General features: G+C 46.7%; 1 protein-coding gene across 11 annotated transcripts in view; it reads right to left on the bottom strand.

Moving 5' to 3' along the window:
* The window catches only part of Fmnl2 (formin-like 2), a 275,597-nt gene extending 264,299 nt beyond the window's left edge, over window positions 1-11,298 (bottom strand). For all 11 annotated transcript variants that reach the window (XM_039106785.2, XM_039106787.2, XM_039106784.2 and 8 more), the window contains exon 1: window positions 11,164-11,298. In XM_039106785.2, coding sequence (XP_038962713.1) covers window positions 11,164-11,280 — 117 coding nt within the window. In that variant the 5' untranslated portion in view covers window positions 11,281-11,298. The remainder of the gene's footprint in view (window positions 1-11,163) is intronic.
* Window positions 11,299-18,028: the final 6,730 nt, after the last annotated feature.

Below are 18,028 nucleotides of genomic sequence, written 5' to 3'. Positions count from 1 at the left end.
CACCTTCCCCAAGCTGATATGAGCCCGGAAGGGCACACAGAGAGAGTCAGGTTTCAGTGAAACTTTGAAGGCCAGGTGAATGGCAGTAAGCAGAGAGCCCGGGAGCTGAGGAAAGTTATATAAGGAAAAGTGAACAGAGATAAAGCAAACTGCAAGTGAGGGCCTTGTAAGCAATGTGAGGAGAAGGCACGTCTGGCCCCTTGGATGAGAAGTCTCGGCAGAACACAAGATAGAAAGCAGGGTACAAAGCCTGACCTTTAACCACAAACACAGCAGCTGAGACCTGGCTCTGCTGCACGCCTGAAGTGGGAACTTGAAAAGGGTTCTCTGGAAAGTTGGTTGGATGGTGTTTTGCTGGGGCAAACACGTGAAGGAACGTTTAGCTGGAGTGGACACAGGTGAAAGGCTAAGGCAGACTCACGGTTGGACGAACATCCAGCTGAATCAGAGAAAGGAGAGAGGATGTTCTGCTAAAGCGAGCATGTAAAAGGACACATGATGAAGGATACACGCGTGTATTAGGCCGCTTTACATTGCATAGTTGAGCTGCATAGCTCAACTCCATTAAGAGAAACCACACCAAAAAAACCTACTGGTGGTGTGCTGCAGTTTCTCGCTGCCTCTGCGGACTCGGGCTGATGGGTAGGGTGATGTCAGTGAGGCAAGACCCATGAAGGACATGTGATGTTTGGAGGGTATAAATAGAACTCTTTGCTGATCTTCCCTGAGAGGCGCGGCTTAGAACTTCTGGCATTCACACTGACTTAGACCTGGCTGTCTCTGTGCCACCACTGCTGATCGGTGTTTGCTATCCCCCACTCTACAGAACTGGACTGCTGGTGTATCTACAAAGTGTTTGCGAATGGATTGAGCCTGCTAACCTATGAACTGAACTGCCGATTTCCAGACAACTTCTCCCAACCCTGCTCCATATCCCTTCTTTCCCACTACCTCTGGGTGGTGGGCTAAAAGGGAGGTTAAAGCATTTATGAACCATCATTAAAAATAGGGGTTGAAAAAACTAAAGTTACATGAGCCTTTAATCCCAGCACCTGGGAGACAGAGGTAGGTGGAGCTTGAGGCCAGTCTGGTCTACAAAATGAAGACAACCAGGACTGCTACACAGAAAAACCCATCTCTAAAATGAAATTAAAATACCAGAACTAACACAACCATGGAACTCTGGGGTTGGACCCAATGCCTAGAACAACATAACAGGGCCTTGATGAGACAAGCCCATGAGATAAAGTTCATAGTCAGATCTTTCCATATTTCAAGAGTCATCAACAAAGACAGTAATTTAAAAAAAAAAAATCAAAGGCTAGAATCATAGCTCATGAGGGAAACCAGAAACCATGAGGCTGTAAGTGCCTAACTCTAGGAACTGAAGCCCCGGCTGCACCTGCTGGCTTTCGCTCCGTCAATCCTCTGCAGTCAGGCTCCGTTCCAGGAGCACGAATGAAAATGTTCTCTTTCAGTATTATGAAAAGCTGGACACCACCTTACACGGACCTCTAAAGTGACCTCTGTCCATACTGCCTAATGCTCGTGTCTTCGTCTCCTGGCGAGAAGCACAATCCTGTGTCAGCTCTCTTCCACCTGTGGGTGAGCACTAGGAGAGAAGGCGGCTGGGGTTAGGCTGGCTAGGAGGCGAGGAGTCAAACCTGGCTTGAGGAACAACTGAGGGACGAGAATCTGATCCCTTCTCTACAGAGTTCTGATACAATGGTGGTAGGTTCAGTCTAAAAAGGACTTTTCTGTAGATGATCAGACAATACCATTCCAACAAACCAAAACCTTTTTTTTTTCTTTCATTTTTCAAGACAGGGTTTCTCTGTGTAGCCATGGCTATCCGGGAATTCACTCTATAGACCAGGCTGCCTCCTGAGTGTTGGGATTAAAGGCATTTTTCACCATTGCCTGACACCAAAACCATTTTCAAAAGCTTTCCATTAGCAATAGAAAAGTAGAAAAATCAACCTTGGGGATGTCTAATAGCTATCATTAATTGAAAAGAAAATAAAATAAAAAACCAGGTGGCTATATTAAAGGACTACACCTTTTAAGTGAGATGATTTGAGCTCTCTAAGCCAAACGAATGTTCTCCAAAAGAACGAACCCTGAGACGTAAACATTCCACTCAGAAATGGTGCTGGAAGGCAAGCAGAGGGCTCTGCAAACCTAGGAGGCCACACAGTGATGAGTGCTCAAGGTTTATACCTGGAAGGTCTGATTAGTGGGCAGCAGACAAGTTCATGGCACCTTGGCCCCAGCACATCAGGGCTACGCCGCTTCCTAAGTCGACTAGAAAGAGAAAAAAAGTCCACAGAAATAACAAATACCTGTTAATCAGGGCAGTGTGACCAAGACGAGGACGTTCCCTCACAACATCAGCAGTGCTGCCCATACCAGAAGCTGAAAGAGCCTCAAAGGCAACTAACCCATAAAGGGGCTCGCCCGCCTCACTGCTCTTGTGTTTTTAGTTCCCTAGAGTTCATAAACAAGATGTTTTGGGTGGTGTTGACCTCGCTGGACAAACGGAGTGCTTCCGGAGTCAAATAGGAACATCCAATACCCAACCTCTACCACTGGTCACCACACTGCTTCCTTCTGTCTGGAAGGGAAGCAACAGGGTCTAATGAAAGTAAATAAGGGCCGCGGTGTAGGGCCGCGGTGTGGCTCCGCTGGCTGAGTGGTGTAAATCCCGCCACTCTGGAGGTGGCACTAGGAGTTTATCATTGTCTATATAGTCCATTTGAGGGAAGCCTGAACTATAGAATCCCCAGAGAAGGGAGGATTGTGGGTGATGGGGGGAGAGGAAGGGAAATTGTTTCCAATTTTTCTTCTATTGTCAAAGTCATCTTATCTACTTTCCCGACCAACAACAAAAGTATAATCCTTTAATAGTCCCATCCGAATCCAGGCCTTCTTTTACTACTCTGTTCTCAATTCCTGGAATGCTTTATCTGGTCAAAAAAAAAAAAAAAAAATCACCCATATGCATTTCCTTGGAAGAACTATACTTTTAGAGGAAAACAAGACAATAATTGCGTCTGTCCTCCCGATTTCAGAAATGGCACATATGCTGCCCTCAGAGCTCAAATCACAAATGCGAACAATTATGAGTAAGAGGAATGCCTATTTGCTTATGCTATAGCTCATAAAGGGATAACTAGACTCTAACACTGAGAACAATCAGCTCATTCTTGACCCGGCATCCTATTTCTCTTTCTATTCTCAAAGCTAATTGCTTCTATAAGCATGCCAATCCGCCTTGATTATAGGACTCTTAATAAATGAACGTTGTTTACATTTCACAACTGTATTTGAATCTCACTCCGGGAAGCCACGCTCATCAACTCTTTGTAAGTGGTAAAGCCAGAGATCAAAGCAAAAGGCCTGCACTGAACCAACAACAATTAAGCTTTCGAACAGAGAGGCTCAAGCAAGGCCACAGCAAACGTATAACTCCTCTACTCCAGAAGTCACTCAGAGTCACTGCTCTATCCTACACCACGGGGTGGACAGCCTTCTCTGCAGGTGGCCATTCTGGTCACCTCACAGCAGGTTCTGAAGTTAATAATCCCACCATTCAACGGGTTTTTATTCTGATCTTCTGGGTCCTTGCATCTTGCTGCTTTGGGTTGATTCGAATATCTATCTTTGGGGTTGTTTTTGTTTTTGTTGTTTTGTTTTGTTTTAACCCTTACTGTTGCCAAATGCTTTCCTAAAACACTTATTTCAGTCAGAAGAATACAATGAGACATTCCTTGAGCACAGTAACCTTAGGGCGGAGTGATGCTGTCAGGTCGGTCCCACAGGACTCTTAAAAATCCTGACGTCAACTCACACACAAATTCACCAGAACAACTACTAGTGAGACTCACACATTAGTGCTTTTAAATTATGCTTATTTTCATATATTAATTATATATAATAGACATAAGTAGGGTCTTTTTTACTTTTAATTATATTAACATATATATGTTTGCCCATGTATGAATGCAGGTGTCTAGAGTCCAGAAGGTGTTGGTCTGGAGCTAGAGTTACCAATAAGCCATAAAATGAACCGTGGTCCTCTGCAAGAGAACATGTTCTTAACTGTTAAGCCATCCTTCCAGTCCCCAACACAAATACCTGTGATGCCCCCAGAGAGGCATTAATACATAGTCACTACTGTACCTAGTGTACACAGGTATAAACTAGTACTTCAACTAATCAAGTCCCCTTTAACCTTAAATAAGATTTCCATGAAACTTCTAGGGGAAACAAGAGAAACAAGGAAGAGTTCCTGAAGTTTCTGAGCAAACATGCAGTGTAGACCAGAGACACCGCTGAGGGCCACCGCTTTCAGATGCTATCCACACCTTAGAGTCCTCAAAACAGGTACATCACCAAAATGTGAGTCAATAGGTTTTTAGGATAACCAAGACATGGGCATCATCAGCCCTCCCACCCTCGCCCACTTCCCACCCCCAACCCCTGCCATTGCATGGACAAGGCCTCACAGAGTCCACGACTGTCTTGAACTGACTGCGCTGCACCAGAAAATGCAGGGTCTCTCTACCCAGGCTTTATGCTTCAGTGACAATGGAGACAGGAACTCGGAAATCCAACAGAGCTGTCACTAAGTCAGTGACAGACCACACAGGAAGACCTGTGTGATGTGACCAATGGAAACTTCAGTTTGTTCTAGAAAAACAAAATCCGTGCTCCTTAAGGGGGGTCCACTTGGGAGCACTAACAGCTGCATGCTGATTTTATTTTTCCTGTGAGTGTAGAGAAAAGACACTCCATCTGTAAGCATCAAAAACCATGGTATTCCCATGCACAGACCTGATGCTTCCATACATAAGGATTCCCAGCCTCCCTGACCCCAAAACAATGAAGTACAGTCAGCTGCCAGCTCATCCCTGGAAAACAGATGGATGCTTGGTGTTCCGTTCCTGATCCAGGAGCACGGGGTAACTGTGTAGGGGACAGGAAGATCTCCCCACAATATGAGCAGGATTCTCCAAGGCATGAGCTCTCTCCACCTCTACAGTTCAAGTAGGTGAAAACCTTAAGATAAGGAAGACCCTCCAGAAATCCTGAGTTAAAAGCCGGGTTGCAGCGCCTGCTCCTGGCTCCCTGATTCCTGCTCCCCGCCTCCCGCTCCCAACCCCACCTTGAGGGTGGGACTCCGGAAAGCCACTCTAAAAGAGGTCCTCTGCCAAGCATCAAGACCTTGACCTCATCTTCCCACTTAAGGTCATCCAGAGTGTTCTTTAACAACTTCCTACTTTGTTCCTAAAAGAATTCCAGGTAACAGTGTCTTCCACAAAGGAGACAAACATCTAGAAAATCTGTGCTCAGGTTTTGTTTTTGTTTTTGAGGGTGGGGTGAAGGGGATGTTTTGTTTATGAGACACATTCCCAGGCTGCCCTCTAACAATATATATAGCCAAGGACAACCCTGATCTTCTGATCCCCCAGCCTCTTTATCTCCAGTGCCCTTAGGCAGTGCTAGGTATCGAACCCAGGGCTTCCTGCGTGCTAAGCAAGAACTCTACCAGCCAAGCTAAATTCCTAGGCCTGCCTGTGCTTCTAGCTTGCTGACCCCAGCACTGTCTTAGTCCTTCAGGCACAGTTCTTATAGAGCAATGACTTTCCACAGGAACTGTGGATCTAAACATTTTTCCTTCTTTGAGCCCAAGAAGGACCTTCAGGGAGCTCTTCCCCAACTCTTGGGGGTTACAGCAGGTGACATCTACCTCAACAAAAGCATCTTGCAAGGCAATGTGGAACCACCTGCTGTAACTTGGGGTGGGAAGAGTCTTCCTGTCACCACATCTTTCACATGACACTGTCTACACGTTCTCAGTAAGGAAGTCATTCTCAATTTTTTTGGACAACACTAAACCTTGGAACATTTCCCCACACTCTCACTTGAATTTTGGTCACTGATCCAGAGAAATTTTACTCTTCGGACCATACGGTGGCTTTGCTGTTGTTTGTTTTGCTTTGCCTTTTGTTTTTGGCACGCGGTCTCAACTGTAAAGTTCAGGCTGTCCTCCAAATTGCACTGCTCTTCCCATAGCCCCCCAGATAATAGGACCACAGGTCTCTCCCATCACACCATTGAACTAAACAATGTTCTACGACAAGAGTTCAACCCTAACGCCAAATGGGACAAAGGGTCATAGTGTGCTATGCTCCACTCCTTCAAAGTGCTGTTAACTTGCCTGACTATTTTAAAATCTGTGCCAAACTTAATTCCTGTCCACAGATGAGGAGAACCAGGGACTATGCCCAAGCTGGTGTAAGGAATAACTTCAGAAAGTAGTATTCCTGCTTCCAAAGACAACGCTTTTCTGCTAGGTAATATTAAACCACCCCAAAACAAATTTGTCTCCCTTGAGGACTTAAGGGCACCCGCACAACTTGCATTGCTGAAAGTCTGTCACGGGCTCCAAACACTTCCACTCAGAATACCCTTTAGTGAACTGCACTCTCACACATCCATTACAGAAAAGGCATGCATGCTCATATGACGGTAGGAATAGCCCAAAACATGGTTCCACAGTTCCAGGGAGCTGCTGCTCAGGGTGACACTGTAATGTTTCAAAATGACAACACTCCGCCCCCTTCCACACGCTCCCTCACAACAGGGGAAAGGATGTGAAGAAAAAAAAAAAGCAGGAGTGAGAGATGGCCACACTCCACTCCCACCCACCCCCACCCATGTGCTCTCCAGACCTCACCCAGGTACTTCCCTTAAAGTGGGAAACAAACTAAACCGTGGCAGCCTGACCTTGTCAGTCCCCTCCAAAGAAGTGCATGCATGCATTCAAGTGACAGCTAAACCCCACGCTTTCCAAGCACGCGGTTCCAAAACCTGCCAGGGAAGGAAAGGTGAGGAATACACTGTTGGCCCAATTAAGGTTTTATCTCCATGCCTGGACATACAAAAGGGCAGCAGATGCCAGGCACCTAACGGGCAGCTTCAGACAAACCACAGTCACTGCTGAAGACTGACTGCCAATTGTCTAAAGGCTGAAGCTGGCACTTAGCAGGTTCTAGGGTTTGTTCCTGCTTTTGCTTTTGTGTTTACTGCTATTCCCAGGAACTTTTCACCCCTGCTACTGATTGAGAAAACCTAATGTGAGGAGGAAGACATCCAAATCCAGTTAAAACCCCAGGCTGGCGACTTAACCACAACCTCCAGCAACTCAAGCCATCATAGCTCTAGCAATGTAGATGGCCAGACTTCAGGGCACAGACAGCATGTCAGCATGAGGAATATTTGGGCACAGTAGGCACTCAAAAGTGCTCCCAACTCCTTCCTGAGCTAAGTGACTAAATCCACTCCCAGGAGGGGAAGAAGAGGAAAAAGAAATTGACTCAAATGAATCTGAAACTAAAGTAGTCCCCAGTTTCAACCACGAGATTCCCCTAAACCATTACTGCATCCTCTTTCTCCTTGTGTCTGCTCACAGAGCTGTGTGATCCTGTAGAAGTTCAGGCAACTATGTCAGAGGACTCAAATCATCCTTTTCCCTAAAGTTCAGAGAATCCTTAAGACAGCAACAAGCGCTCGAGTAATTTATATTCTACAATTGTAAATAGTGACAGACAGTTGAAAGCAAACATTATGGGGTGACTAATGGAAAAGTGGATTGAAGACCACCACCACCACCACAAGTAACACCCTCAAAGAACTGCTTTCCCAGCACCATATTTGAATATGAAGGATAAAGTACTTGCTTGTGTGTGACCCCAAGGACTAGACCAATGCTGAATAAATGCATCAGAAAGCCACGCAGACATGTAATCATAAATGTATGGGACCCAGTGAAACAGCCTGATGTTACCTATAAATATATACGTACATATCAAAGACTGAAGTAGACAACTCTTAAGACACTTGCACTGAAGAGTCTAGCAGGAACATGTTAAGTGTTGGATCCTATGTAGCCGCACAAAGGAAGATACATTCCAACTAATATCTACCAGAAAGGTAGATACAGAGATACAACAGTTCAAGGAACATTGAGTCAGTCCCTTTCTTAAACCTAAGTTTGCGTCTACTGTTATAGCACTCCAGAATAAAAGCCCAGAAAGGGAGACACTTTGCTTACAAGAATTAAACTCTTAAAACATGGACCCCAACTTCAATATTAGTTACGTATGGGAAGTTTTAAAATTTGGCTTTTCCGATCTTAATTCAGTGGTCAGTTTGTGTCCTCTTCTCTCTTCTTCCCATTCACATACAATAGTTTTTAAAACGTATGCGACTTATCCTATCCAAGTTGCTCGGGGTAAAGAGTACAGTCATTGATTTATATTCTCTGTGAAATAAGATGGATTCCTGTCACTTTAATTTTTATTTACTCCACCAAAGGTTTTAAATACTGTAGGGCTGGAGGTTGGGAGGAATTGTTTTCCTAGCCTGAAACAGCTCGTTAATTATTTATGTAAGTCATTCTTACAATGAGGCGCTTGTACACTTTTCTGCACAGTATAAATCTAGTTTTCCTCCTAAAAACCCCTGGTGGTCTTTATTATATAAGAAAACGAACTAGGTCTGGAGTGGTGGCACACACATCTACAAGCTCAGCACTCAGGAGCTAAGGTAGGTGAACCACAAGTTTGAGGCCAGCCTGGAACAGAGCAAGACAGAGGTGGAAAGGGACCTGGCAGCAATAATAAGAACCTGATTCTTATTGCTCAAAAATGGGGGGGGGGGGGGGGGAATCATACATACACAGGTACAGGTACACACACACAAAATCTCCCTCCTAAATCTTGTCCTTCAAGCTTAATCTCCAAAATTACATATTCCTGATGCCTCCAGCAATTCCCGAGAATGAAGGAAAACACAGAGTAAACAGCAGCTTGAGAGAGAGCGATCAGCGGGGTGACTAGCTAGCTGGTTGTGCTTCCTTTACATTGTTTCAGACAGCAAGTGGAGCTCGGATGGGAAATGTAAACAGCAACAGTGAATCCCTAACACGAGGATGCCAAAGCCTTGTAACTACTCAAAAAAGGTCATCAAATGTGGTGCTTTTTGTTGTCTGCTTGAGAAACTCAGTATACTCTTAAAACAGCTTACAAAACAATTGCATCCAGCAAACTGAAGAGGGAAAGTAGCCACAGCAAACAGGGGACACCCCCACCCCAGGAGCCTGGGATTTACAATCATAAAAGCCTACAGACTCACTTTGTGACCTGCTCGACTCAATGGGAGCACAAATCCGCCATGTTAATGAAGGGGCATTATTTTCCTAAAGATTAATTCATACCATGTGTTATTAATCAGCACAGTAACTGAAAGCTCATGCAAAAAATGCTCTCCCAGTTGAGTAGAACTTAATTGCATTATTGTTATTAGCATGGCTGCTACAACCTCCCTGTTGTCACTGGTTGCCCAACTCCAAGTCTCTCTCTCTCTCTCTCTCTCTCTCTCTCTCTCTCTCTCTCTCTCTCTCTCTCTCTCTGTGTGTGTGTGTGTGTGTGTGTGTGTGTGTGTGAGAGAGAGAGAGAGAGAGAGAGAGAGAGAGAGAGAGAGAAGACCACACTATGAAGGATAAAAACAGAAAAGCCAGAAAGTTGCAGCCATGTCTGTCAAGAACAGTCCCCCCTACCCCACCCCAGAAACACCGTTTGTGTCTGGAAAGACGGGTCAAGTGTGCACCAGACTGCCTTGAGAAGTAATTAAGCTTAGGCTGTTTCATTTCGCAGTGTCCCATCTTGCATAACGTGGGAGCAGCTGTGGGAGATCACAGGCGATGCAAAGCAAAACAGGCAGCCACGTCTCCACCCCCTCCCCAAGTTCACAGCAATTTCCAGGGGGCCTAAAAAGGCTGCAAAGAGCTGTAGCCTCTGTGCTCCCTGATCACGCAGAGCCAACCTGCCATCCAGACAGAACACTTCTCAGTACCAAATCAACCCCCTTTCAAGAGGCAGCTTCAACGTCCCCCTCAATGTTCAAATCTCAGAAAGCCAACTTTTGACCCAGGGCTTGAGACCTCTCCCAAAGTTCTTAAGTTACATGACAAAATTCTCTCAGGTAGACCCAGTTGGCAGCTCCATCACAAGTTCCTCTGGCTCTGGCGGCCTTGTCTTGCATGGGTTTAGAAAAGGGGAAACAGAGTGTTAAGTCTCGGAGTCAGGCGTCCACCCCACCCCCCACCTCCCATCCCCATTTCCTTCCCAACATCCCCTTAAGAGAAGGTGGGATCTTAAAACTTGAGAATCCAGGAACCAAGTGCACTTGGGACGCTCTCTGGGGCAAGGGAAAAGGCGTCACACCCTTTTGAGCTCACAGCAAGGCAGACTCCGGTTGGGAAGGGCCCAGAAACTTAGTCCCAAAAGGAAATGGAGAGAGAGGATTCCAGTCTTTGATTGAGAAGCTGGAACGGGAAGGCTGAAAGATGCGGAATGCGGGAGGGAGCCATGGACTCGGCTGAAGGAACTGGGGTCGCCCGTGAAGTCAGAACGGCTCTTAACACGTCCCAGCCAAACTGCACATTTTTGTGGTTTAAGATTTAAGACCAAAGGGAACACACTGAGGTTCTCCCCCGCCCAGGGCGCTTCTCCCCCCCCGTCTGGGTTTCAGATGCCTCCTCCTCGCGGAGGGACCCCGGCGCCACTCAGCTGCCGGCCTCCTCTTTCTCTTTCTGGGGAGCTGTCCATCTGCCCAGTCGCGAGGTCCACCCTCCAAGTTCGGCCGACCGAGTGCGGGCGCGGCGCCTGCGGCCAGCCACCTGCGCGCGTCTGCAGCAGACCCTGCAGGCCAAGAGCTGGGCGTCCAGGAGATGCTACGCAGAGGGTCGGGGTCGGCTGGTTGCTTTTCATTCTTTAAACAAAAAGCTCTAGCGGCCCGTCCCTCACTCCTCCCCGGCCAGCCACCTTTCCTTCACACCCACGCTGCACCTCCCGGCACACGCGCTGCGAGGTGCCGCTGCCGCCAGACAATGGGTTCCTGGCCGGCGGGGTAGCCCGGCCCGAGCTCCTGTCTCCATCCCAGGACCCCTGGAGAGTGCAAGCAGAGAGACGGAGAGAAGCGAGGCAGAGAGCCCACAATGGGGAAGGTGCGAGTCTCGCCCTCCGTACCCGAGGAGCCGGGTCATCTGCGCCGCCTGCCCCACGGGGGCCCCGCGCCCGGCCGCAGCGTACTCACCAGCACGATGGCAAAGCGCTCCTCCAGTTCACCTGGCTCGGGCATCGGCAGCTTCAATGGCACGTTGTGCGCCCTGAAATCGGTCTGCTGCGAGTCCATGCTCCCCGCGTTGCCCATGTCGGTTGCGTGCCGGAGCCCCGGCTGGCTCCCGGCCCCTCGCGTCCGCGTCCAAAATGCCCACAGCCCCGGGCGCTCGGCTCCCGCCCTCCGCCGCGTCCCGGCTAGTGCTCAGCTCACGCCGCTCACTAGCAGAGCTCCGAACCCAGCCGGTCCCCGGCTGCCCTCATGCTCCCCGCCGCCCCGGCGCCGCCCCGGCCTCTCTGCCTCGCGAGGGGTCTGCAGGGCGCTGGGCGCCGATCCACATGGTGCTCCCGCCGCCCCCGCCGGCGCCCCCGGCCGCTTGCGCGCTCCTGCGGGGCCGCCTCTCGCCCCGGCCGCAGTGGCGCTGACACCTCAGCCCGGGCCCCACCGCGAGCGGACGATCGCGGACGGCTGGCCGACACAATGCCCCCTCTCGGCCCCCGCCCCCGGCCCGGCTCCGCCCACCCGCCCCGCGGACTGCCGGGACGCGTAGTTTTGGCCCAAACCGGCCACGCGCAGAAACCGCGCGCGCTCCTGGAGGGCGGCGCTGTAGTTGGGGTACCTGCAGCAAAGACAAGCTGGACGCCGTGAGAGGTGGCTTTTGTCACTTTGGTCCTGACCTCCCTCACTCCAACGGTTTAAAGACCTGTCTCGCCTGTGTTAAATCTGACACTTCAGCACGTTTGCAGAATGAATGAATGACTCCAGTAAATCATTAAACGCGTGATTTAAGTTTCAGAAGAGTATAGACCTGTGAAAGACACCCCACACCCAACCCCGGGTATTGGCAATGCCCAACTTCACGAACTAAGGTGGCGGCGTGAAACAGGGTTCTTCAATATCTATGTAGCAAGGTCTTTGATCTGATTGAATGTTTTATAAAGAAATGGGTGGTTTGTAATATGTGAGAGGTTTGGGTTTTTTTGTTTTTTTGTTTGTTTTTTTTTTTTTACAAGAATTCAACCCAAAATAGACAAGTCAAAGCAAATAACTATTTTTGCACGAGCTGGGTCCGTGTATAGGAGGCATGAGGGTGAACTTTGCACCCACCCTAATTCCAAAGCAGCCTTAGGCCAAGTGTATCACAGAGAATGTTGGGCTTAACTCTGTCCGTGTGGACTTAACTAGCCATTCTGAATGCCTGGAAATACACTGTTGCACATGACTTTAGCCAGCTGCCCTTGCTGTAGATTTCAAGCGCCTGTAGATTGCTAGGGGGATTAAGTTCTGCCTGTTACCAAAATCTCCCTAAACTGAGAGATGGAGCCCAAGAAGGTGTAGTAGGTACTGTGCAGTTTGGGCTATCATCTTACCTTATTTTGTTTGTTTATTTCAAACGCATTAGCGTTCTGCCTGCATGTGTATCCTATATGATATAGGATTCCCTAGAACTAGAGCCACAGACAGATGTGATCTGTCTGGGTGTTGGGAATCAAACCCAGGTCCTTTGGAAGAGCAGCCAGTGCTCGCCTCTCCAAGCCTCGGCTATCTTCATAAGAACACAAGTGAATTTGGTAAATTTATCAGTAAAATGGAAATGTCTCAGCTTTTCCTTAGCAGTTATGAATACCCGGGCTCATGGCCCTTGCTACTGTGCCTGCAAGGAGTGTGATCTTTGGATAATTGCTTAACTTTTTCCATGCCTTAATGTTGTCATCTAAGAAAGTCATACTAGTATTGGTGCCTTTCTTACAAGGTTGGATGAGATTTCAACAGATCTGTGCTGTTTAGAGAAAGACCTCAGACTAATAATCGGCGTGGCTATGCCTCACTGTCACGATAATCCTCATCATTTTATTGATCTCGGTACTTCCCATTCATGCCTTTATACTTAGGATGGTTGGTGCTATGTTTATTTTAATTAAGTAGACTGGACTAAATGATACCCAGAAAGCTGATAAAAATAATAATACTTCTGAGCCTGTATTTCCCATTTAATAGTCTCTTTTAATATTTATTTATTTATTTATTGAATTATGTCAGTACACTGTAGCTGTCTTCAGACACACTAGAAGAGGACATCCGATCCCATTATAGATGGTTGTGAGCCACCATGTATGTGGTTGCTGGGAATTGAACTCAGGACCTCTTGAAAAGCAGTCAGTGCTCTTAACCGCTGAGCCATCTCTCCAGCCCCCTCATTCAGTAGTCTTAGTAAACAAATTCAACCTCACGACTGCAGAAGGGCAGCACCCTTTCTGCTGAGGCTGTGAGTAGAAGAAAAAGATAGGGGAAGGGTAAGTTTGTTCTCTGTTCAGCCTGGGACATCAGCATTTACTGCTTTCAGGAATTGGTGCTCCTCCTTCTTCTGGGTCTTTGAATCTGAACCAAGACTTCCATCATTGGCTCCTAGAGCTTCTAATTCAAACTGGAACCCATTTCCAGCTTTCCCGGCCTCTAACTTGTGGAGGCAGACCTTGTGGCTTCTCAGCCTTCAAAATCACATGAGGCTATCCTCCAGAACCAATCTCCTTCCATAGAGATAAAGAGATAGAGATCGATAAGAGATATGCAAAACACCTCAAGGGTAACTACAGTGACTTGTGACACTAACACATGGAGGAAATCTTTACAAATATATTTAGTATGTCCTGTTAGACAAATTACTTCTCATTGGCATGATGTTTTTGTGCATTGTGCAAATATTATCCTTGTATTATTCAAATGTGACTTCCGGCCCTAAAGAGATCTGATTACAGGCCAGGGCTTTGGTATTGTCATTATTTTCAAGCATATTCTGCCTGACTATTTTGTAACCATTGTTCTCCATCACCTTCTAATTGGTCAAATAAAGAGCTGAACGGCCAACAGCTGGGCTGGAGAGTTAAGGCAGGACTTCCAGGCTAAAAGAGAGGGTTTCCGGTGGGAACTGGAGCCCAGAGGGCCAGCCAGACTGTATGAAGAAGCAGGTGCCAGGAGAAGACTACAAGGAGCAGGTAACGGGCCACATGGTGGGATGTAGGCCAGGCCAGTATTATCAAGTTAGAATAACTGAGACCCTATCTGCCCAGCTACAGTACCCAAAGCTTATAACAAATATTAGTGTCTATGTCCATATTCAGAGCAAGGGCAGGCATAGACAGTTATAGATACAACTTTTAACTTTTTTTTAAATGATTTCTTTTAAGATTTGTTTAATGTTTATTATTTTGTGTGTCCGCGTGTTCAAGACCATGTAGAGAGATCAGAGCTTTTAGAAATTGGTTCTCTATTTGCCACATGGGTTACAGTGATAGACCCAAGTCATGCAGCTTAGAGGCAAGCACCCTTACCCCCAGTACATCTCACTTGCTCTCTCTCCCCTCACATGCACGCTTCCTTCTGTTTAGACTTTATTATTATTATTATTATTATCTTACGTATATGAGCATTTTGCCTGCACATAGGCATGTTTACCACACACATTCAGGCCTGGTGCCCTCAGTGGTAACAGAGAGTGTCCGATCTCCTGGAACTGGAGTTACAGATGGTGGTGATCCATTATGGGTGCCAGGACACCAAGCTCAGGAGCAGGACCCTGTAAGAACGACAAGTGCCTTTAACCAATAAACCAACTTTCCAGCCTCCACGTCTAACATTTTTAAAGAGACTATTTAAAAAAAAAAACAAAAACAAAAAACCTCAGGGGTTGGGGATTTAGCTCAGTGGTAGAGCTCTTGCCTAGCAAACGCAAGGCCCTGGGTTCGGTCCCCAGCTCTGAAAAAAAAAAAAAAAAAAACAACAACAACTCAGACTTCAAATTCTCAATATAAACGCAATCTGCATCTCTGTCTCAAACGAATGGCAAGTGAGCCTTTGATACCAGAGATTAAACCAGGAGCGGCTGCATAGCCTACACCAATGAACAGGAGCAGGAAACAGTTCAGACCAGGTGAGGCATTTCTAACACACAAAGGAATGTGTTTTATTTGGGATTCCTGACCATACACCCTGGGTCTGACTGAGTCACGGAACCCGCCCACCCAGAGAGCAGCCCGTCCGTCTGGATGAGACAGATGGAATTTGCTTCTCCAGTCAAGAAAAGGCCTTTTTATTACATTTATGACTTCCTCTGGCCATATTTCTTCTGCCAGAACCCAAGACCTTTCCCTCCCCCTCTGGCTTATCACATCTAGTCTCTTCTCAGGAGCGTTTACCCCGAGAGGAGTCAAGGACAAAATGTGCACACCCATGAACCAAAAGTACTTTCTTCGACGTCAAGGTTTGCCATCTCTAGCATTTAGTTATTTATAACTAGCATTAAGAGGAATTCCAAACTCCCCGGTGAAATTAGACAATTTCTGTGGGAGTGTCCATCAGTAGCTCAGGAATTTTCATTTTAAGAATTACATAAAGAGATAGGGTTTTACTGCTGTAAACAGACACCATGACCAAGGCAACTCTTATAAGGACCACATTTAATTGGGGCTGGCTTACAGGTTCAGGGGTTCTGTCCATAATCAAGGTGGGAGCCTGGTAACATCTAGGTAGGCATGTGTGGTGCAGGAGGAGCTGAGAGTTCTACATTGTCATCTGAAGGTCACTAGGAGAATACTGACTTCCAGGTAGCTAAGGCGAGGGTCTTAAGCCCACGCCCACAATGACACACCCATTCCAGTAAGACCACACCTTCTAATAGTGCCACTCCCTGGGCCAAGCATATACAAACTATCACAACTGGCATTTAAGAATTGCATGCAGGGGGTTGGGGATTTAGCTCAGTGGTAGAGTACTTGCCTAGCAAGCTCAAGGCCCTGTGTTCGGTCCCCAGCTCCGAAAAAAAGAAAAAAGAAAAAAAAGAATTGCATGCAGGAAACATCTATTGGAGTGTGTAAGTGTATGCATATGCAGGTGCCCTCACAGCCCAGTAGAGGATGGAGCTCCCCCACCCGACCCTGGAGCGTCAGCTATGGATGGTTTTGAGTCACCTACTGAGGGTCCTGGGAACTTAACTCCTTTGTGCTTACAAGATGACTGCCAGTGTGCTACAGTGAACTCAGGTGGACCTGTATTGAGGGCAGAAAGGAGGGACAAGTCCCAGCTCCAGTTATTTCTTTTATCTGTAAAGCAAAGGTTCACAGAGAAGTACAAAGAGCCAAAGAAAGTGCCTATAAACTCTCAGGCTCCATGTTGGGTCACATGACCAGTCCTAAAAGCAGAAAACACTGGTGGAGAGAGACCAAAACTCAGGGCAGAAACACTCCTCATCGGGAGAGCACCTAAAATTCTAACAGCAAGACTGGAGAGGGAACAGGTATGAGTGGCCACGACTCATTTTAGACCCCTCCCCATGTTTTGCATACTCAAAAAAAAGAGAAAAAAAGAAAGCACAAGTATCTAGTATTGTGAATGGCAAAGTGGATACCATTCTGAATTCTGCACATACTGGAAGGGATCCTCAAAGGATGCTCGTAACAGCTTTCTCAGAGTGAGGTTTAAATGTGGATTTAAGTGGTTATGTTATTCTTTGAAGAACACTGACTACCAACCAGGTATGATGACATGCGGCTGTAATCCCTGGGGAGGTAAAGGCAGGAGGTCAAGAGTGAACTCTTGAAAGGCCATCCTCAGTTACAAGGAGTTGGAAACCAGCTCGGGCTACAAACTAAAAACCAGCACCGATCCAAGAAGACAGCTTCACAAAGTTCAAACCCCACCGACATGCACACAATATCAGTAACTTTTTTTAAAAAGCAACAGGCAATTAAACCAATACATTAGTAATTTAGAATATGGGAGATGTAGTTATCTTTGAGCAGAGGGAACTACAGGCCCCAGAAAACTTCACTAGATATTAGATCAGATATATAAGACAGAAAGACTACTCGTTCTTTTTGCATGTATCTCTCTGTCTCTGTCTCTGTCTCTCTCTCTCTCTCTCTCTCACACACACACACACACACACACACACACACCCCACAGCTGTAGTGGCATTTTTCTCAGAAGTTATGAATCGCAAAATTATACGACTTTTTGGCACTATTTTACTGGGTTATAGAAATCTAGGTTGAAAACCGCTTTCTCTTTACATTCCAAAGATGTCAGTTGATTATCTTACACTGATTGGAATTGTTAGACCAGGCTGGCCTCAAACTCAGTGAGATCTACTTGCCCCCTCTCCCAGCAAGTATTAAGGGTTAAAGGTATTTGCCACCACACGTGGCCAGTTGTCCCTTTTTTTAAGAATTATATTTCACTGTCTTCAGACACACCAGAAGAGGCAGAAGAGGGCATCAGGTCTCATTACAGATGGTTGTGAACCACCATGTGGTTGCTGAGAATTGAACTCAGGACCTCTGGAAGGGCAGTCAGTGCTCTTAACCACTGAGTCATCTCTACAGCCTGGGGCTGGGGTTTTTAAACAAACCCTCCAGTTCTCTCTCCATACCTGCTTTATTCTTCACTTATGGTTCACAGTTATTTCCAGCATTATTTTTCCTATAATCAAAGATCTTAGAAGAAAGACACACTGATAGATATTTGTTTCCTACTCTTTTTTGTTTGAATGGTTATTATGAATTTTAGTTATATTTTTAAAACTAAACACTACTGTTGTGGTTTGTCCTGAAGTTATCTGTATTTTGATGCTAATTCCACTGCCCCAAGGACAGCTGCCTAGTCACATACTCAGGAATCAGGTGACTTCACCAGAACCTTCTCCCCATTGATTTTGTAAAGTACAGGTGAGGGGCAGGTACAGGATAGAAGGAGGCCTGTCATTGCAGGAGAAGGAAGGATGGGCCGGAGAGAAGTTTGAAGGAAGAGGAGGAGACTAGAACCGAGAAAAGGAGACAGGAGACAGGAG

Source organism: Rattus norvegicus, chromosome 3, assembly GCF_036323735.1.
Source record: "Rattus norvegicus strain BN/NHsdMcwi chromosome 3, GRCr8, whole genome shotgun sequence".
Lineage (NCBI taxonomy): Eukaryota > Metazoa > Chordata > Mammalia > Rodentia > Muridae > Rattus > Rattus norvegicus.
Note: the sequence above shows the minus strand (reverse complement) of the source record. Positions and strands in the feature narration are given on the sequence as shown.